The sequence below is a fragment of the Mchenga conophoros genome, linkage group LG9 (assembly GCF_057382185.1).
Source record: "Mchenga conophoros isolate Kocher_MC1m ecotype Shallow Benthic linkage group LG9, M_conophoros_male_GT1.1, whole genome shotgun sequence".
Taxonomy (NCBI): domain Eukaryota; kingdom Metazoa; phylum Chordata; class Actinopteri; order Cichliformes; family Cichlidae; genus Mchenga; species Mchenga conophoros.
This window is the reverse complement of record NC_140534.1, coordinates 32145104-32161968: the sequence shown is the minus strand read 5'-3', so window position 1 is coordinate 32161968 and position 16865 is coordinate 32145104. Positions and strand designations below refer to the sequence as shown.

At 41.9% G+C, this 16865-nt stretch overlaps 1 protein-coding gene and 1 non-coding gene across 3 annotated transcripts in view; one reads left to right on the top strand and one right to left on the bottom strand.

The window, feature by feature from the left end:
- rps6ka3b (ribosomal protein S6 kinase A3b) overlaps positions 1 to 16434 on the bottom strand; it is a 66377-nt gene extending 49943 nt beyond the window's left edge. Inside the window, exons 1-2 of one of the 2 annotated variants that reach the window (XM_085287586.1) lie at positions 16001 to 16434; positions 326 to 385 (exon numbers count right to left, since the gene is read on the bottom strand). In XM_085287586.1, coding sequence (XP_085143712.1) covers positions 326 to 385; positions 16001 to 16063 — 123 coding nt within the window. In that variant the 5' untranslated portion in view covers positions 16064 to 16434. Of the gene's footprint in view, positions 1 to 325; positions 386 to 2552; positions 3302 to 16000 lie in introns of those variants that run through there. The other variant, XM_085287588.1, reaches the window with a different exon arrangement.
- On the top strand, positions 7174 to 7267 carry trnai-uau (transfer RNA isoleucine (anticodon UAU)). The gene is made up of 2 exons: positions 7174 to 7211; positions 7232 to 7267. It is a non-coding gene; the product is annotated as a tRNA-Ile (tRNA).
- Positions 16435 to 16865: the final 431 nt, after the last annotated feature.

The window sequence follows — 16865 nt, the reverse complement described above, 5'->3', positions numbered from 1 at the left end:
CCTGCAGGAGTAGGCGTCAGTTTTCTCAAACAGAGGCTAAATCAAAAACTCTGCTTTGTGTGAATGTAACTGAAACTTTTGCACACGAGGTCGCACACAGATCGATGTAAAAGTGACCAGAAGAGCTGTTTAAGCGTCAATACGAGGAGGTCAGACTCATGACTGCACGCGTGAGTTCCTTCAGAGCAGTTTGAGTGCAAACAGAGAGCTCGGCGTGTTTACAGTGAAGCCGACGAAATGCCAGGAAAGACTAACAGAAAGCTCCAAACACAGTCTGCAGCCTCTCTGATGTGAGCAGGAAACACAGGACAGGAGGTGGACTCACCGTGCAGACAGACATCGAATCGTCCTCGCCCACCGAGTCCTCGGGATCATGATGTGCATCCTGTAATCAAACACACACAAAGGTCAGGCGTTAACACACACACACACACGCAGAAGCTCAGCAGTGACATGCTAATTAGCAGCTGCTCTCTGTGTGATCCTGGCAGGCGACGTCACCTCTTCAGGCTCAGACATGCTCACCTGAAAAACTGGTAACAGCTCGACTTCCTCTGAGACAGCGAGTACTGAGGCACACTTATCTGTACAGAAACATGCAAGGTCCAGTTTGATGGGCTGCAGACCCCGGGGACTTCAGGTGGACGTAAACAGGAAGCTGACATTCGTTGATTGTTTTCATTGATTTTCCAGGGCTGTCAATTTTCTCTATTTTTTTTTTCTTGCAATTTTATTTGAATTTATTTTGTAGTTTTGCTCATTTTTTTATTTCAGTTTTATATTAAATTTATTTCTTTATTTCTAATTATTTAGCATTTTATTTATTAAATACAGATATTCTACTTCTGCATTTGTTTTAGAATAAACTTTTTTTTACCGATTCTTTTTTAAGTTTTTTTTTTTAATTTTTAAGTAATTATCATTTTACTTTATAAATGTTATTTTTTGTCATTTTTTTAATTGTTATTCCAGTTTTATTTATTTATCTATATACTTTCTGCCTTTCCTTTTATTTTTTGTTTTATTTTCAAATTTTATACTTTTTTTATTATTTATCACCACATTCATTTTCCTTTATTTTCTTATTTAGACATTTGCAGTTAATTTTAACTGTAAACATTTTTATTTTTGCATTTTAATATTTTAGTTATTTTTTTCTAACTAAAACACTGCGTATATATTTTATAAACATATGCAAAATATCCACCTCACCACTGAAACCTGTGACAGATGAATGATAATGATAAGCTTATCAGAGCTGTAACGTTCTGCTGGGAAACCTGATTCCTGACATTTATGTGGATGTTACGAAACACTATCCAAGCACAGCACAACGGGCATCACCACAACCCAAAAACTGTCACGAGCTCCTCGAAGAACGGCAAAGAGCCCAAGGCGCTGACCCAACCTCCAAACTCCCCAAATCCCAATCCAATCAAACCTGATCCACAAGGTCCTGACCCGGAAACACAAAGGACCCAAAGGATCCTGGTCTGTGCCCCCGAGGTCAGAGGTGCTTTGGCAGCACGAAGCACAGAGACGCCCAATATGAGGCAGGTGGCTTTAATGTATAAAATCTGGGCCTATTCTGATCATTTCTGGGATCATATTTCTGTTCTCAGATACTACAAGACTAGCGTTGCATGATTCAGTTTTTGAAAGATTTAGAGTACAAATACGACAGAAAACGAGGAAAGCAGAACGCGTCCCCTCTAAATCAGATATAAGGTAAATCAGGTGCATAAAGACATTAATAATTCTTTTACATCAAGGACTTTTGCTGCCTACGTTCAATTCTTTCCATTCAGAATTGAAGCAAGCCGCTCACTGAGTAGGCGTCTTTTATTCTGAAAAGTGAATGGCCTGTATTTATATAGCGCTTTACTAGTCCCTAAGGGCTTTACATATCCAGTCATCCACCCATTCACACACTGGTGATGGCAGCTACATTGTAGCCACAGCCACCCTGGGGCGCACTGACAGAGGCGAGGCTGCCGGACACTGGCGCCACCGGGCCCTCTGACCGCCACCAGTAGGCAACGGGTGAAGTGTCTTGCCCAAGGACACAACGACCAAGACTGTCCAAGCCGGGGCTCGAACCGGCAACCTTCCGATTACAAGGCGAACGCCCAACTCTTGAGCCACGATCGCCCGTCGTGGAAAAGCTCTCATCATCATCACCTCCCTCCCGCTCTATCGCTGTGATGTTGGGATCAAACTAGAGTTCAGGTTAAAATGAGATACGGGAACAAAAGAGAAGAAAAAGAAGGGCCCAGACGGTCTGAACGTAAGATTTATCAGCAGGGCCGACAGACTCGGACGGCTTCCGTACCTCATCTGCTCGGCCGAAAGGGAAAACAAAAACAACAGATCTGAATTAGCATTACGTAACGCAGATTAACAGCCTGTCTGCTTCCCTGCTCGAACAACAGCTGTGATTCAGACACTGATAGCACTGATACTACTGCGTGACCAAAAAAGCATAATAACAATAAAAGCGATTACGATTATTTACTCTGCGGGTGAGAGCAACTCGGGGAGCAATTACTGACCTGTAATCTGCACAACCGGATAAAAGGTGAAGAGGAGGGTGGTGGGGAGGGCGAGGAGAGAGCAAAGGCAGCGGACAGAGAGAGAGCGATGGATTACGAAGAGAAAGAGGAAACAGGATTAAGAGAGAACAAGGTGGCTGCAGAGGAAGCAGTGGAATGGCTCAGTCTTGTAGACCATGAATAAAAAGTGTGCAGCGTTTGTTTTTGTGGGGACGGTCACCTGCATTTGTCTCAATTTTGGTCAATTTTCACCATTAAAACACACAGAATCAACCTTTACACTGTAAAGGCAGTAAAGGTCCTCACTCTTTTAAATGACATCATGGTTGCTGCGAAGATGCTGACCAGTCAGGTTTGGTATCAGTCTGTGACTGAATGGGTCAAGATGGCAATTATGTGCAACCTGCTTGTTAACTGGGATAAACTGTTGAAAACGACAAATCCCTACATCATTACTTGGAAGTCTTCACCAATCTGCATCCTGTGCAATCACCTTGTTATAGAAAGTGGTGTCCCAGAGGTTGAGGATGCTGCCCTGTCGTCACTGCAGTCAGCAAATGCAAAAAAGGTCAATGCAATTTTTCTGTGTCGCCAGGAGTTTGCTATTTTAACTCTGTGTGACTAAAGTGTGACTCTAGTAGCTTAGAGCTGTCAAGCCAACAATGATTATCTGGCTCTGATAAAACAACAGCGCAGACAACCGTCCTCGTAACCTGATCCTTATCCTTATAAGTATATTTAACTTTTACTTTCTTACACTTTTTTTTCTGGCTGTCATGTGACTTTTCTTTCCTAAATGCACTGCATACTCAGAGTTGTGTAATCTACCCCTCTTAAGTTGATGCTAATTTATTTTAAGGCTACAATTTTGCATTTTTTTAAGTTGAGACAACTTACATAATTTTATAGTTCAGCAATTCCTGAAGTGTAAACCTACAAATGTGATGACTCTCAGGCAGGTTTTGGATTTATGACAATCATATTTTCCCAACCTTCATTTGCAAAGAACTTCAGAAATGAAATGGCACAATGAATCTATAAATATGAGCTGTTCCTGCGTGGTTAGATTTGACTGAGTTATGACTCAGAAAAAAAACATGAGTCACAAATTGTGGAAAGTGAGTGCAACGTTTTTGTCTTGTTTTTTAATCTTCATTTATCCAGGAAGTGAAACTCTTGAGATTAAGTACTGATTTTGCAAGAGTGTCCTGGGTCGGGATGGGAAGCATGTCTTTCTATGGAAATTCAATGCAAGCATGGCGGGAACATGTAAACTCGAGACACAAACAGAAGAGTCCTGCCAATGTTTCAGTCCTTGCCTTGAGAAAGCAGCGCTGACCACCGAGCGCGCTGCACAACTCAGTGCTAACATCACAGAAAAGAATCGATGCGTCGACAGGTTGCTGCAGTTTTTACAACCGCAAAGATCTCATCCATACAAACAGTCCTTTACTGGTCTCTTACGACTGCTTAACGCTTCAAATTACATAATAAGAAAGCCTAAGAAGGTACAAAATAATGTTGGGAAAGTGTTACTTTAAAAGTGTTCTTTGACAATATAATAAAATAATACTCTCTAACTTCGGTGCATTGTCACATCTACATATTTAAATTCTGTTAAAGTATCCATGCAAATTGCACAAAAGTCTCCATGTGGTTATTTTGGGGCTACACAGCAAAGCTGTCACATTATTAGAAGTTTGTAACTTACCAAATTATAATCACATGCAACACTGGTATAATGTAAGATCTGTGCAAATAATACGCCTGCCTCATTTATGACAGAGCCATTAAAACTTTACAGGGAGTTTGTGCTCGCCGTTGTCGCCCTCGCAAAGTGGCCCAAGGGCCAAAACTCATATTGGCTTGTCGTCCACTTCTTACATTTTGTATTTTAGTGAACACAGCGAAGCCAACACAGCCGAGTTGGAGAAGCAGCCATTATTTCTCAGTGGACGAGCTCAAAGATTCCCAGATTACTGAGACAGAGATGCTGCAACAGCTCGGAAAGACGAGACATTCTGGAGAAAACTCCACGATTGCTTCAATTCATGCTTTGACTTCTCTAATCGTTCTCTAGAAGCGTCTTTTTTTAGGAAAAGATTTGAGTGAGTCCAGCACGCTTCAAGAGCACGTCACAGTTGGCGTAACAGAGGCTTTTGGAGCATTTTTAAATCAACATGGAAACTTGTACAGGGATTTTCCTACATATAAAAACATGTTGGAATCTCCCAAAGAGGCCGTGGACTTCCCCCGAAAGGAAAATCAGCAGTTCTGTAATAATGTTTTTTATCAAGTTTTTTTTTGGCAACTGATAATCAAATGGCTAATCACACTTAAATGTGTTATCACACCTACGAAAGTCCATTCAGAGCCAGGAAAAACCCTGATTAGTCTGTGGAAAGCAACTGCTTGCTGGTGTCATGTCTAAAATAAAAATGTAAAGTAGCTGCTTGTCGTGTGACTTCTCAAAGAAAAGTATTTTACTACAATTTAAGCCTGTAAAATATCACAAAAAAAATCCAAAACAAAACTATATCAATTACCTCGACCCCTACGATCAAGAAGAAAACACTATTAAGTCACAGCTACCCAGAGTCCTGTCCGTTTTGGACAACCTAAAGTGATGCCTGATGACACCAGCAGCATAAATATAGCTGCGTCTAAATAAAAGCTCCCATCATCATCTAAAGTATTTTGGAAAGGCTCGACTGCTGTTCACGAGTAAAACAAAAACAATCTGAGTCTTGTTCTGACTCCAACCAGACCTGTTACATCAGGAGCATCAACAACATGTTCTCAGAAGGAAAGGCATATTTTACTGCAATTAAAGTTTAATTTGTACATGTTGTCTCGACCTCTTCTTGTAAAAGCACAATGAAAGCTGTTAAATGTTCTGCTCCGCGGGGTCTCATTCGCCCCCAACTATGTGGTGAAGCAGGAAATCCAGATAGTGGGAGATCCTGACGGTATCAGAAGTTCTTTTGGGATGATTTCCTGAGGGAAAGTGATAAAGATGAGCTTTGACCCCTCACATCTAGGAAATTTCCTGGAAGCTACAGTTAATAAAGAGCGGCATGTTGCAGTCGAAGGATCACTACAAGAGCTCAGTTCCTGTTTTTAGGAAGGAAAAGGAAGTCGAAATTATAAGCATTCAAAGGATTTTAGACTCCACTGTCTCATTTTATTAATCTATAGATCGACTAGGTATCAGGATGATGAACTCTGCAGCCACACCTGGTATTAATAATCGTTAAAGTTAGAGTCGAGCTGCTGGCAACGTAATCGGATATCATTATGTAAAAAAGCTGGCAGGTCTGCCAACCAGCGCGGGGCATCCTAGGTCGAGGGAAGTGATGCTGCTGAGGTGGAGCTCGTCTGTGGTTTTCTGTTAAGGGAGAGGTTTGGTTTTGTTTGTGAGACTATATTCAAACAACACCCAGAAACCACGTGGACTTTGAACTCTTCAAACCGGCCTTCTTATCTCAGCTAGTGCGTAAGAGGCGGGAGGACGAATGATTTATAACCATTAGTCAAATCAGACTTTCCTGTGAAATCGCCTGTGTTACTGCTAAGCAACAACAGAACTTTTAGGCCAAAAAGAATGACCCCCACTTTGAACCGAGACAGCTCGTTTATCAGCCTTCATATGTGGCGTAGCTGCCTAAAAAGCTTTCTAATGTGACCAACATTTCAGTCTTTAAATGTTGACGTTGCCTTATAGAACTTTTAATCACTGATGCATTTAAGAAAGCTGAATGAAAATTTTTTTTTTGAAGTCTTAAACTTGCACCAGGTTTCTGGTTTAACTACCTGCAGTAATTTAAAAAGGCGGAGTCTACAGAAACGAATCAGATACTTTGAGAATTTAGAAACGTTTCAAACGCGAGAAATATGCTTAAAATATTTCAAAGATTTGATTTATCGGTATTGACTGGGTTAACGCTTTGTCAGCTTTCCTTGAGGTGTATGAAGCAGCGTTCAGATGCTACGCGAATAATCTGTGGCGCTTTCTGCAAAAAACAACTTGCAGTCATTGTAAACCTGTTAGAAATGACTGTGCTTCAAGCTTCAAACAGGACGTTGCTGGATCAAACAGAACTGCTTATAATTTGATTTTACTCAAACCGGCCTACTCCACCTCACAATCGCTCAGCTTTGCCGGCCATAAATTCTGAATCAGTTTAAGATCTGGGGAGTTTCACTTCAGATCAAATTGCGTCGCATGTGACCCATGATCTCAAATGTAAGTTTGTTGTTGTGTTAAAAAGTACTTTATAAATAAAGTTTTATGGCATGGAGTTTAGGATCTGGGGAGTTTCCTTGCCATGGATGGAAAACATTAATGTCCCTTCTTAGGTTATCACTTCTGCTTTGGGACACAGTGATCCATCATGTGGACATTTTATTGTGGTCAATCCTCAAAAAGCAGAAGTTCACAAACCTTTATCAGCTTGGCGCTCTGGTGACACAGGAATGGATCCCATCAATCAGAAGTGGCCCAACAGAAATAAAAACACTGACGGCTGCCTAAGCCTCCTAGGAGACGCACCTATAGGATAAATGTGAAAATCCTAGGAGACTTCCTTCTTAAATTATTGCATTCACAAGCTTTTAGGGAGCTCCAGTGGCGCGATCGGTCAGCGTGCGGTACTTATAGGACAGTAACCTGCAGAGTGATGCCGAGGTTGTGAGTTCGAGCCTCACCTGGAGCAAAAACTTACAATAGAGTTTTATTCGTGCAATTTGTATTTTATCTATTTGTACATATTAACAGGCTTCTGCGTGTGGACAGCAGAGAAAGAATTTTAATATACAGAGAAATGCTTTTTCTTTGCATACATGACAATAATCTTGAATTTTAAGCACACTTGACCTCTGACCTTGACATGAAGTTCACCAGGATTCAAATTCTTAGATTTTTAGCAGACGTATAAATTTGAAAATCCATGACAATGGCAAACTCCCATCATTCTTTTAAGGCTGAAGGGGAAAAACTGAAAAAACAAAATGCATGAAACACTAAATCTGCACGAATGCCAAAACTTCTGGTCATGGCTGTGACGCAAAAAAGTTTAAAAGCTTATTTTATTGCTGCTGTATGAAAAAACGCAGTGTTATTGTGATGGAAATGCAAATAACCATAAATAGCCCACTACAGGGTAGTTTCCCTTTAACACTGTAGCTGTCTCTGTTGGCAGTGCAAGTTTCCAACCCTGGACCACTGTGGCATACTGTGCCCTTGTCCCCTCATAGAGGTGGGAACAGTAAAAATGCAGTGTGGCCACTAATCGTGCCCGAGCATGAAACAGCAGCGCTTCCTCAACAACAGCTGCCGCCCTTAAAATTACTGCTGAGGAATTGAGAAATCTATGAGAGGCATGAGAGGACAGCATGTTGTCGCTTCCAAAAACGGACCCAAACAACAAAAGTCTTAAAACTGTGAACTTGGTCCCGCTCTGAAAGAGTGATCTTCAAACATGTGAGGAGAGAAGAGCTGCGATTAAGTGAAACCTACTCGAGGGACGGTGCAAGGCAACTGTACAAGGGTGTAAATGCACCCGAAGGTGGGATTTTATCTGCCTGGAATCGACTCCACCCCAAAGAAAAGCCCGGTGGGTGTTTCTGGAGAACATGCTTTTCTCCAGAAACACCCACCGTGCTTTTCCCCATCCTCCGTCATCTTTGTGGAACTCTCACACTCCACCCATACTGAACCCTTACCCCTCAAAGCTCTGCAAACTGAAAAGATTGTCGTGGAATTTCCTCCACCGTCACCTGACCTCCACCCCGCTGAACCTTTACGGAGGCACTTCAAGGCAGAGAAAGCCAAACATTCCTGGCGTGCCAGCCTGCTCTTTGGAGCGTTGTCAAAACTTGTGGCTCGACTTCTGCTCGCAGTAAAGCAAAAAGCAGGGAAAGAGAAGATGTTTATTCAAATGGTTAAACTGATGTTATCACTTGTTACTTCTACTTTGTCCGATAACGACAAAACCAAATCTAGGCAAATCTTTCTCATGGCGGATGCACTGCTTTGTGATCTCGCCTTCTAACAACACCCAGGCCTGTGAGGCAGGTGGATGAGGACAAATCAGGGAGGTATATTTGGATGATCAGGGACTCCGCTCATTTGTACCACAACCCAAATTCACCATAACGACATGGATTGACTTCAACTCTGAAAACGATGTGTCAGTTATTACCGGATGTCACTGTTAGCAGGTTTCATTACAAGTTTTATTTTTGTTACAGCTTTGCTGCTGTTTGCTTTTTATTTATTTGTGTGTATTTGTGCTAGACTGCAGATACTTATTATAAATAGTTTGGGATACAGAATGTGTAAAACTGAGACAATCGGGCATTAAACGAACACAAAAATGTAATTTCCTATTACAACAAACATTTATTTTTGTACCTGTTTGTTACCTTATGGTTAAATTAGAGGTTAGTTTCCCTGCAAAACATCAAAATGCCCTCTGTGCTGCCTGAATGAAATTAATTCCACCTCAAATCTTGCACTTAACAGATGCAAGAAGTGAGTGTTTCTAATACTGGTATTTATCTGCTGTAACTGAATCTTCAGGAGATGATCGAATTAAAGTGAAACTGGATATCTGTGCTGATGTCGAGTCCCATCACAGGGAGCAGCAGAGCCTGCAGACATCCAAGAATAACCAGGATTTTGTTTCTGGAGAGACACTGGCTTTGTCACATAATCGATCTGAACGTCTGGCATAAAAAGAACAAAATGTTAAGATGTATCCCAGAGTCTGAGGAGAGGCTCTAAATGTTAGTCAGGCTGGTAGCATTTAAGACAAAGAAACGTGCACATTTACTGGAAAAATAACTTGGGTAAGTATTTGTTTATTTAAAAAAGTGCAGATTAAACAGGACATATCAAAGCAAGCCTCACTTGGAGATGATGAGCACGACTACCTCTAACGAACGTGTTCTGCTTGCTGAAACATCCTGGTATGTCAGGCTTGGGTGGGGACATAAAGTAAACATGACGGTTTGTCGGGATGCTTCATATGCTCACGAAATGCTCACGGAGCACCTCGGTGTTGAGGCTTTATAAGATACTCTGAAGGAATCTGGGAGAGTTTATCTTTTAGATGCCAAAGAACTGCTAAATACAAACGTCCATTCTTTGGACTTCGTGGGGAGGCTTTCAGGAGAATCCCGAATGGTTGAGGCTCATTAGAGCTGTGGGAGGTTTCTCTCGCTCTAGAGTCAACCACGACAATACGTTTGACCACAGTCTGCATTGACGACATCAACCTGTCTGCTCGGTACTCGTGGTGCGGTAGTGAAACTTGAAAAAGTGTGACACGAGGTAAAAATGGAGAATATTTGCTTTTTAAGGTTAAAGCTGCACATTTTAAAACATGTCGGTGAACGCCCTCTTTTCTCGTTGGTGTTGGTGGCTGGTGTCTAGGTCAGTGTGACTGAGGCCTAAGCTAGAGGTATGCTAGGTAATTCAAATGGCCAAAGCTAATAAAAGGCAATCTGAAAGAAAACATCCGATCATATAAAAAATAAATAAAGTTTTTCACAGGTCTCTCTACAGTCCTGTGAAAATGTAAGCACACTCTTGCTTCTTCTATAGGATTTAAGGGGTTTGGCATCAAACCAGGTGCTGCTAATCAGGTGCATTTAATTAAATAACAGCTACATCTCAGACTCGACGGGCCTCAGTTAAAGGTTAAACGTTCAAGTTCACGACAGCAGAATTAGAAAAACACTGAACAACTATGCTAAAGCTCTATCTGAAGAAACCACAAGAATCTTTAGCAGGTGAGACTAAAACACAACATACCAGCACAAACACCTCATACCAACTCCTCGGCACGGCGGTGGAGGTGTGAACATTTTGGCTTGTTCTGCAGCCACAGGACCTGGGAACCTCAAAGTCATCATCATCTGTCTGACAGATAAAGCTCGGCTGAAACAGAAGCTACTCAGCTTGGGTTCCAATCGAGCCGAAAACGTCAACGAACTGCATCCCACTGATTGGCCAGGGAGTGACATCATTGGATGAGTCACACGAATCACACCTTCTGGTTTTGAAACCCGGCAACGAGAGAAACACTCCCAAACCAACAGTTTGGTCCGACGACGAGGTGCAGATGTTTACCATCGAGCAGCTGGTACACCATCGCCTTGACGTCCTCCATTGTTGTGTTGTGTTTGTGTTGCATACTTCTGGGCTGCGTTGCTGTAACTACCTCATCCACACTGAGGTTGTACTTAATCGGAATAGAAAACAACGGAAACCGAGTACAGCAGAGTTGACTCGAGTTGTGCCGACCAGGGTAGGTGGAAGTGGAAAAGAGGCATAAGTGAGCTGTGCATAGAAAATATCAGCAAATTTAAATAAACTGATGCAACGCTGTAAAGACGAGAAGGCCAAAGTACCTCCCCAACAACATGAGAGACAGCTAAATCACCTTTACTCCTTATTGCTGATAAAGTTGGTTCTGAAAGATACTGAATCATCTTGAGTTTATCTGCATGTAAGGTGGACATCGGGTGAAGACCGCTGATCAGAAACAACCTGCCAACGAGGCATTTAGTGACACCAGCACTGATTATCGGCGAGTTAGGGTGGCAGACAGTCACTACAGCCGTGACAGAGCGTTATTTTTGGTGAAGGTCGCGGCAGGTTAGTGTGTGAAAGCTCTTGGAGTCGTTTTTATTTGCCTGATTTATTTGTTGTTGCTTAACAAATTAAAACTACTGATTCAAACCGGCTGCTCTAAAGAAAGCTTTTGTCTCCTGAACCTGAGATACAAGTCTGAAACAAAACCAGCTTCTGTGTGAGAGTGTGTGAGAGTGTGTGAGAGTGTGGTTTTTTCCAGTTCTTCCTTCCTACAAGTTTCTGAATCTTGATAAAGAGCAGAGGGCGGTGTCACTGTGGCTGCATGATTCAGGAAGAGCTTACGTGTGTGTGTGTGTCCCCACTTCCTGTATGAGGTGTCACAAGGGCTGCATGGAGAAATGTGTGTGTGTGTGTCACTCTGTAGGCAGATCGTGAATAATAAACCCTCACACACAGAAATTACTGAGTCACTGCAGTCAGCGCCTCTTTCTCTGTCTCGCCACCTAACAAGCTCTCACCTGCCCCTGGTATTCCCCCCTCGGCATCTTTACACACCACTGTCAGACCGACAGGATCGTTCTGCTGCCGCTTTGCTCAATAACACCCGACCTTTGACCCCGGTGTTACACCTCTCAGCCTTTTGGCATGCGGAGAAGCGCCTGTAAGAGCTTTTTCTAGGCCACCACGACAACAAAAGACGCAGATAAAAGCGTGAGAGGCGAAGCTGAGTGGATGCTTCGCTTGGATTGGTGCCCTGAAGACAAACATCGTTCAGCGCGCGCACACAAAGAGCGGAGCACATCTGCAGTCGTCGCCGAAATGCAGAAACTAGCATGCGTGCACTTGTGTGTGTGTGGCTGCAGTGATGAAACAGCACTCACAGTTTCTTACAACACGCAGAAATGCTTCAGAAGAGCTGCACAGAAACAGAAGCTATTCATTTAACATCCCTCGGGGCTCCAGCCAATGATCATTTCCATTATTGATTAATTGTAATTACGCTAATAAATTAAGGAATCCATATGTGTCTGATTTACTTCACACTGACTGTTTCTGGAGAACATGTAAAAACGCGAATCACACTCAAAGTGTTTATGTAGCGAGGTGGAGAGAGACTTCTTATGAGAAGCTCAGGAAAACAACAATTCCAGAAATAATCATGATGTCATGTGTGTACGAAAAACACAGTAGGACTGTTTTCTTCTTAAATGTCAGGCTGTCTGTCCCAGAAAATCACAACACTCCGACCTGTCTGCAAACACTCACCAACTACCTGCTGAGCCGCGTGAAACCATGAAAAGTGCAACACAGAGACCAAAGTTGTGCCTTTTCAAATGAGTCATTGAAATGTGGTAAGCCACGACTTTTACTTTCAACATTAACGTCCTCTGTTTCCTGTTCACTGCTGCCTGAGTGCTTGCAGACAAGTCTGCGTCATCCATGCAAACAACAGGTAACGGCATCGATCTGCAAGCAGCGAAATAAATACAAGAAGGTTTTTGGTGCAGGTTCCTCTTATGACATGTTGCTGTTAGCTATTTAGATATTAGCTGTTTGCCAGGATCAACTTTTATAACTGCCAATAAATAAGAAATTAAAACTAAAGAAGAGATGGAAGAAACACCCTTCAACCATGAGTGTTGATGTTTCACAGTCAGTGCACAAGGGGGAACTCTGAAGCATCCCTGTCTGCAACATGTTATTGCAACGCCTTATTATTATTATCGCATCAACTTTAAAACCTGGTTGGGCTCTACAGTGCATTAGTGACCAATCACGTCACAAGGAGGTTGCAGCACAGTCTTTGCAACCTATTCCACCTAAAGACAGAAACTTCTGGCAACCAGTTGGAGATAAAGAGGGGTCTCCAACTCTGAGTCTGAGGTGTAAAATTAAAGAATGAACTTATATTTAGTTATTTTTCAGCTCGTTTAAACAGCTTATCAAGTAGTTTTAGTTGACTGTTAGTTTTTCAGCTTGAACTTCTTTAATTTAATTATAATTTCAGGGTTTTTTTTATTTAGCTGAGCTCACATTTACATGGACACTCTTTTTACTGCAGAAGTACCTCTGGGGTAATTGTAGGCCTACTCCTGAATCAATGGGGCCTTTATGTTATTTGTATTAGAGGAAAACTTGTACTGAATGTTAGTGGATTTTTATGTAGGTTTTAAATCTGATTTAGAGTCACTGTAATGTTCCTGCTGACACCATTGAACCAATACGGTGACAAAAGCTCTTTTATGGCATTTGTGGGACCAAATAGTGATTTTACCCTCTCATGCTTGTGCCTAAGAACACCTTCAATCTCACACTAACACAGCTATGACACTCCTGTAGCAACATTATGGGGTTTTTTCAATCTCATCTAACTACGCCTGCAGAGTTTTTTATTAAATCTGTGTGGTTTATAATCACGCATCGTTTCATGTGTTGCGGTGCTTGTAAGGATCCTTAACTGCACCCCACAGTTTACTGAGACATTCATATAAATGAATGAAATACTTGGAGCAGTACTTCTATATTGTACCATATTACACAGTCTTTCTTGGGTTTTTAATCTATTTTTTAAAGTAAAGTCCTTATAGGAGCTTAAGATTTGGCTGCTGCTGTAATTAATAATAGCCTTTAACCTGCTGGTTTAGCGCTCAAACATGACATTAACTACTGCACCTCTGCAGCTGCATATTCTGACACTGGACTAATACTTAAGGCAATGAGCAGGAGCTGTAACAGCTTTAGTATTTGAAATAAAGCCTTGCATGTCCACAGACTGATCTTAAGAGACTTGGCATGGTTTGTTAAAATAGGGGGGGGTTTACGCCCTGCTGTGTAACTGAGACTTTAAGGTGATTTAGTGAGTTTGTGATACCCAGAGTCAATTCACTGAGCTTCAGGGTCAGGCCAGAGAGAAAAGACTCTTCAGATCATTTTATGTCCTCTTCCACAGTTTGTTTCCTATGGATTTGTAGAGCATTTGGTGTGTAGAGCCTGCCGGTATTATCTGTATCTGCTTAAATAGTAAAAAATGTAATAGTCATGAAGTAGTTTTGTGTCTTCAGAATGATCTTATTCTACTTTCTGTTGTGCTTCAGTAAAACTAATTCAGTCCTGTTTGAGATCCGTGGTGTTTTTAGTCTAACTTAAGGTCAGAATGATGGCTCGATAGCAGCTTTAGCTGCTGCTCTCGGTCCTAATAAAACCTACTTTGCACAGTTTTGCACTTCATCACGTTTCCATTCTCTTATTCTAGCATTTAAACATGAATCTGTTATTTCTAAACAGACTGACAAATAAAACCCAAATGTAACAACTCTGTGCCGAAACTGCTTCGAGATGTGATTCAGTGCAACTAATATAGTCCCTGTTGGAGCTCTGTGCTGCTTTAAATCTCATTTAAAATAGAGTTTGTGTAATAATACAATCTGATTTGCCTTCATATTTGTGTACTTTCTGACGTTTTAAACCTCTCAATGAAACACCAGCTGTATTGTTCTTCTGTGCCCACTGTACACTGTGCTGGTGTAATATTTCTGCACAGAATATTACTTCGTGTTTGTGTCTTCAGAGTTACATGAACTGATTTCCTTTTAGAGTTTTATGGTATTTAAAATCCAATTTAGGGCCCTAATAGTGTCCTTGTAGTCACTCAGCAGTACTAATACAGTCTAATTTCATATGCTTGTCTCTTTCCACACTTTCAGTCTCTTTTAACTGACACTGACGTGCGTCCATGGCAGGTTTTTTTTAGTTTATTTTAGTTTAATATTTTAGCACATGCTCAGGGTTTCCTGTTGCACAAATGTGACATGTCTGGAGGGTGTGCACCACGTTCAGGTGTTTAGAGTAAACACATCTTAATCTACGTCGTGTTTTAATGCAGCTAACTTCATCTTTTTGGAGCTTTATAGTGTTTTCAACCAAATTTTAGGGACAAATTGACGCCCCTATAGTCACTGGTGCTGTCAACCATAATGCAATGTAATTTTTCACATTTTTGCCCTTTATGACATTTAAAACCTCTTGATTTAACACCAGAAACATGTCCATGGCAGCTTATAGCGATGTTGTGGTACTTTATAGTATTTCCGTGCCCTGTAGTACCACTGTAATACTCCTGCATAAAGTATTATTACATATTTACACCTTTGGGTCATCGCTTGATACTTTGTTGTTTTATTCCAGCTAATTTAGTCCTGCTGAAGTTTTCTAGGGTAAAAATTATGTCTGTGTTGTAGTTTAGCTGCTAAGAAGAATGACTTTAACTTAAAAAATCTAATTACCCTGAAAGCCGCCTTCATATTTTTGCAATTTATGATATTTTAAACCACTTGATTAACACTGGATCATACCCAGGACATTCCTGCAAAGAGTTTTGTGCTTATTTGGGAGCTTATACGACACTTTGGTGTACTTCTGCGCCCTCCTGAACTGGTGTAAAATCTCTGCAATAAAAATGACTTCATGTTTGTGTCTTCAGAGGGAAATAAACAGATGTTCCCAGAGTTTACGGTCCAATTTAGGGTCATAAAAATAATTATCCCTGCAGTTACTTCGCAGCTGCTGTCAATAGAAACGCAATGTAATTTCGTGTTTTCGTCCTTGATGACATTGTCAGCTTACTGTTTGAGCACTTCATCGTGACTCTGTCGTTGCCAGCACATGTTCGGCGCTTCTTGAAGCACAGATTTACCTGCAGAGTGGTCTCACTGCCTGACAGAGACTTAAAGGCGCTTTTCCTTGTGCTGTGTTTTGTGTTTTTACCCCCTAAAAGCTGCTGCTGTGACTGCAGCCCCCAGTCAGCTGTCAGTCAGTGTGACAGCAGGACAAACCAAAGTGTGCTCACCTCTCCAGCCGTCCTCCCCAGCGGCATCTTCTGCCAGGGGTCCGCCAGCTGAGCCAGAGGCATCTTCTTCTTCTGCCCCTACTTTTCTTTCTTCTTCTGTTATTCCTCTTTTCTGCTGCTCGTACCTCCCTCGCTCCGGACGCTTTCTCGCCTGTTTGTCCTCGCTCTTATTCTTTAAAGAAAATGTTTGAAGGTAGTAGTCCACTTTCAGCGTCGGCAGGAACCGAACCGACCGACCAACCGACCGAACGGAGCCGAGCGAACAAGGGCTAATTCCGGATCTGCCGCGGCGCTGAGACCGCCCCTTCCTCCGGAGAGACGAAGAGGAGGAGGAGGGGGAGGAGGATGCCCTTTTTCGGAAACTGATTGACTTATCTCCGTTTCTCTCTACCTCCACCTCTCCCTCTCTCACTTCCGTTCTTTCCCAATATGGCGGCCGGTGTCGGCTTACCTGTCCGTCAGAGCGCTGCGTCACAACTACGTCACGACGACAGGCGGCATTCTCACTTAGGTAATAAAAGAGTGAACGAGCACGTATCTGAACTTATGAATAAACAGTCTGCGATTCATCACGCAGGCGGTGTTGTTTTGTTAATGATTATTTTTTTTACCGATAAAGCCTAACAGCGTGGCGCCAAAGTGCCTCACACAATCACAGAAAGTATGGAAAACGACCTTAAACGACCCGTAAATTAGGCCACGTGAACCCAAAACACGAAGCAGTAGCATAAAATACAAAATATTACCCCCAAAATATGCAAACTTACTTTAAATTGTCGAACAAAGAGCTACATGACCACAAAACATAAAAGGTAGCACAAAATACAAAAAGTATCCCAAATATATTCGAAATGACCACAAACTA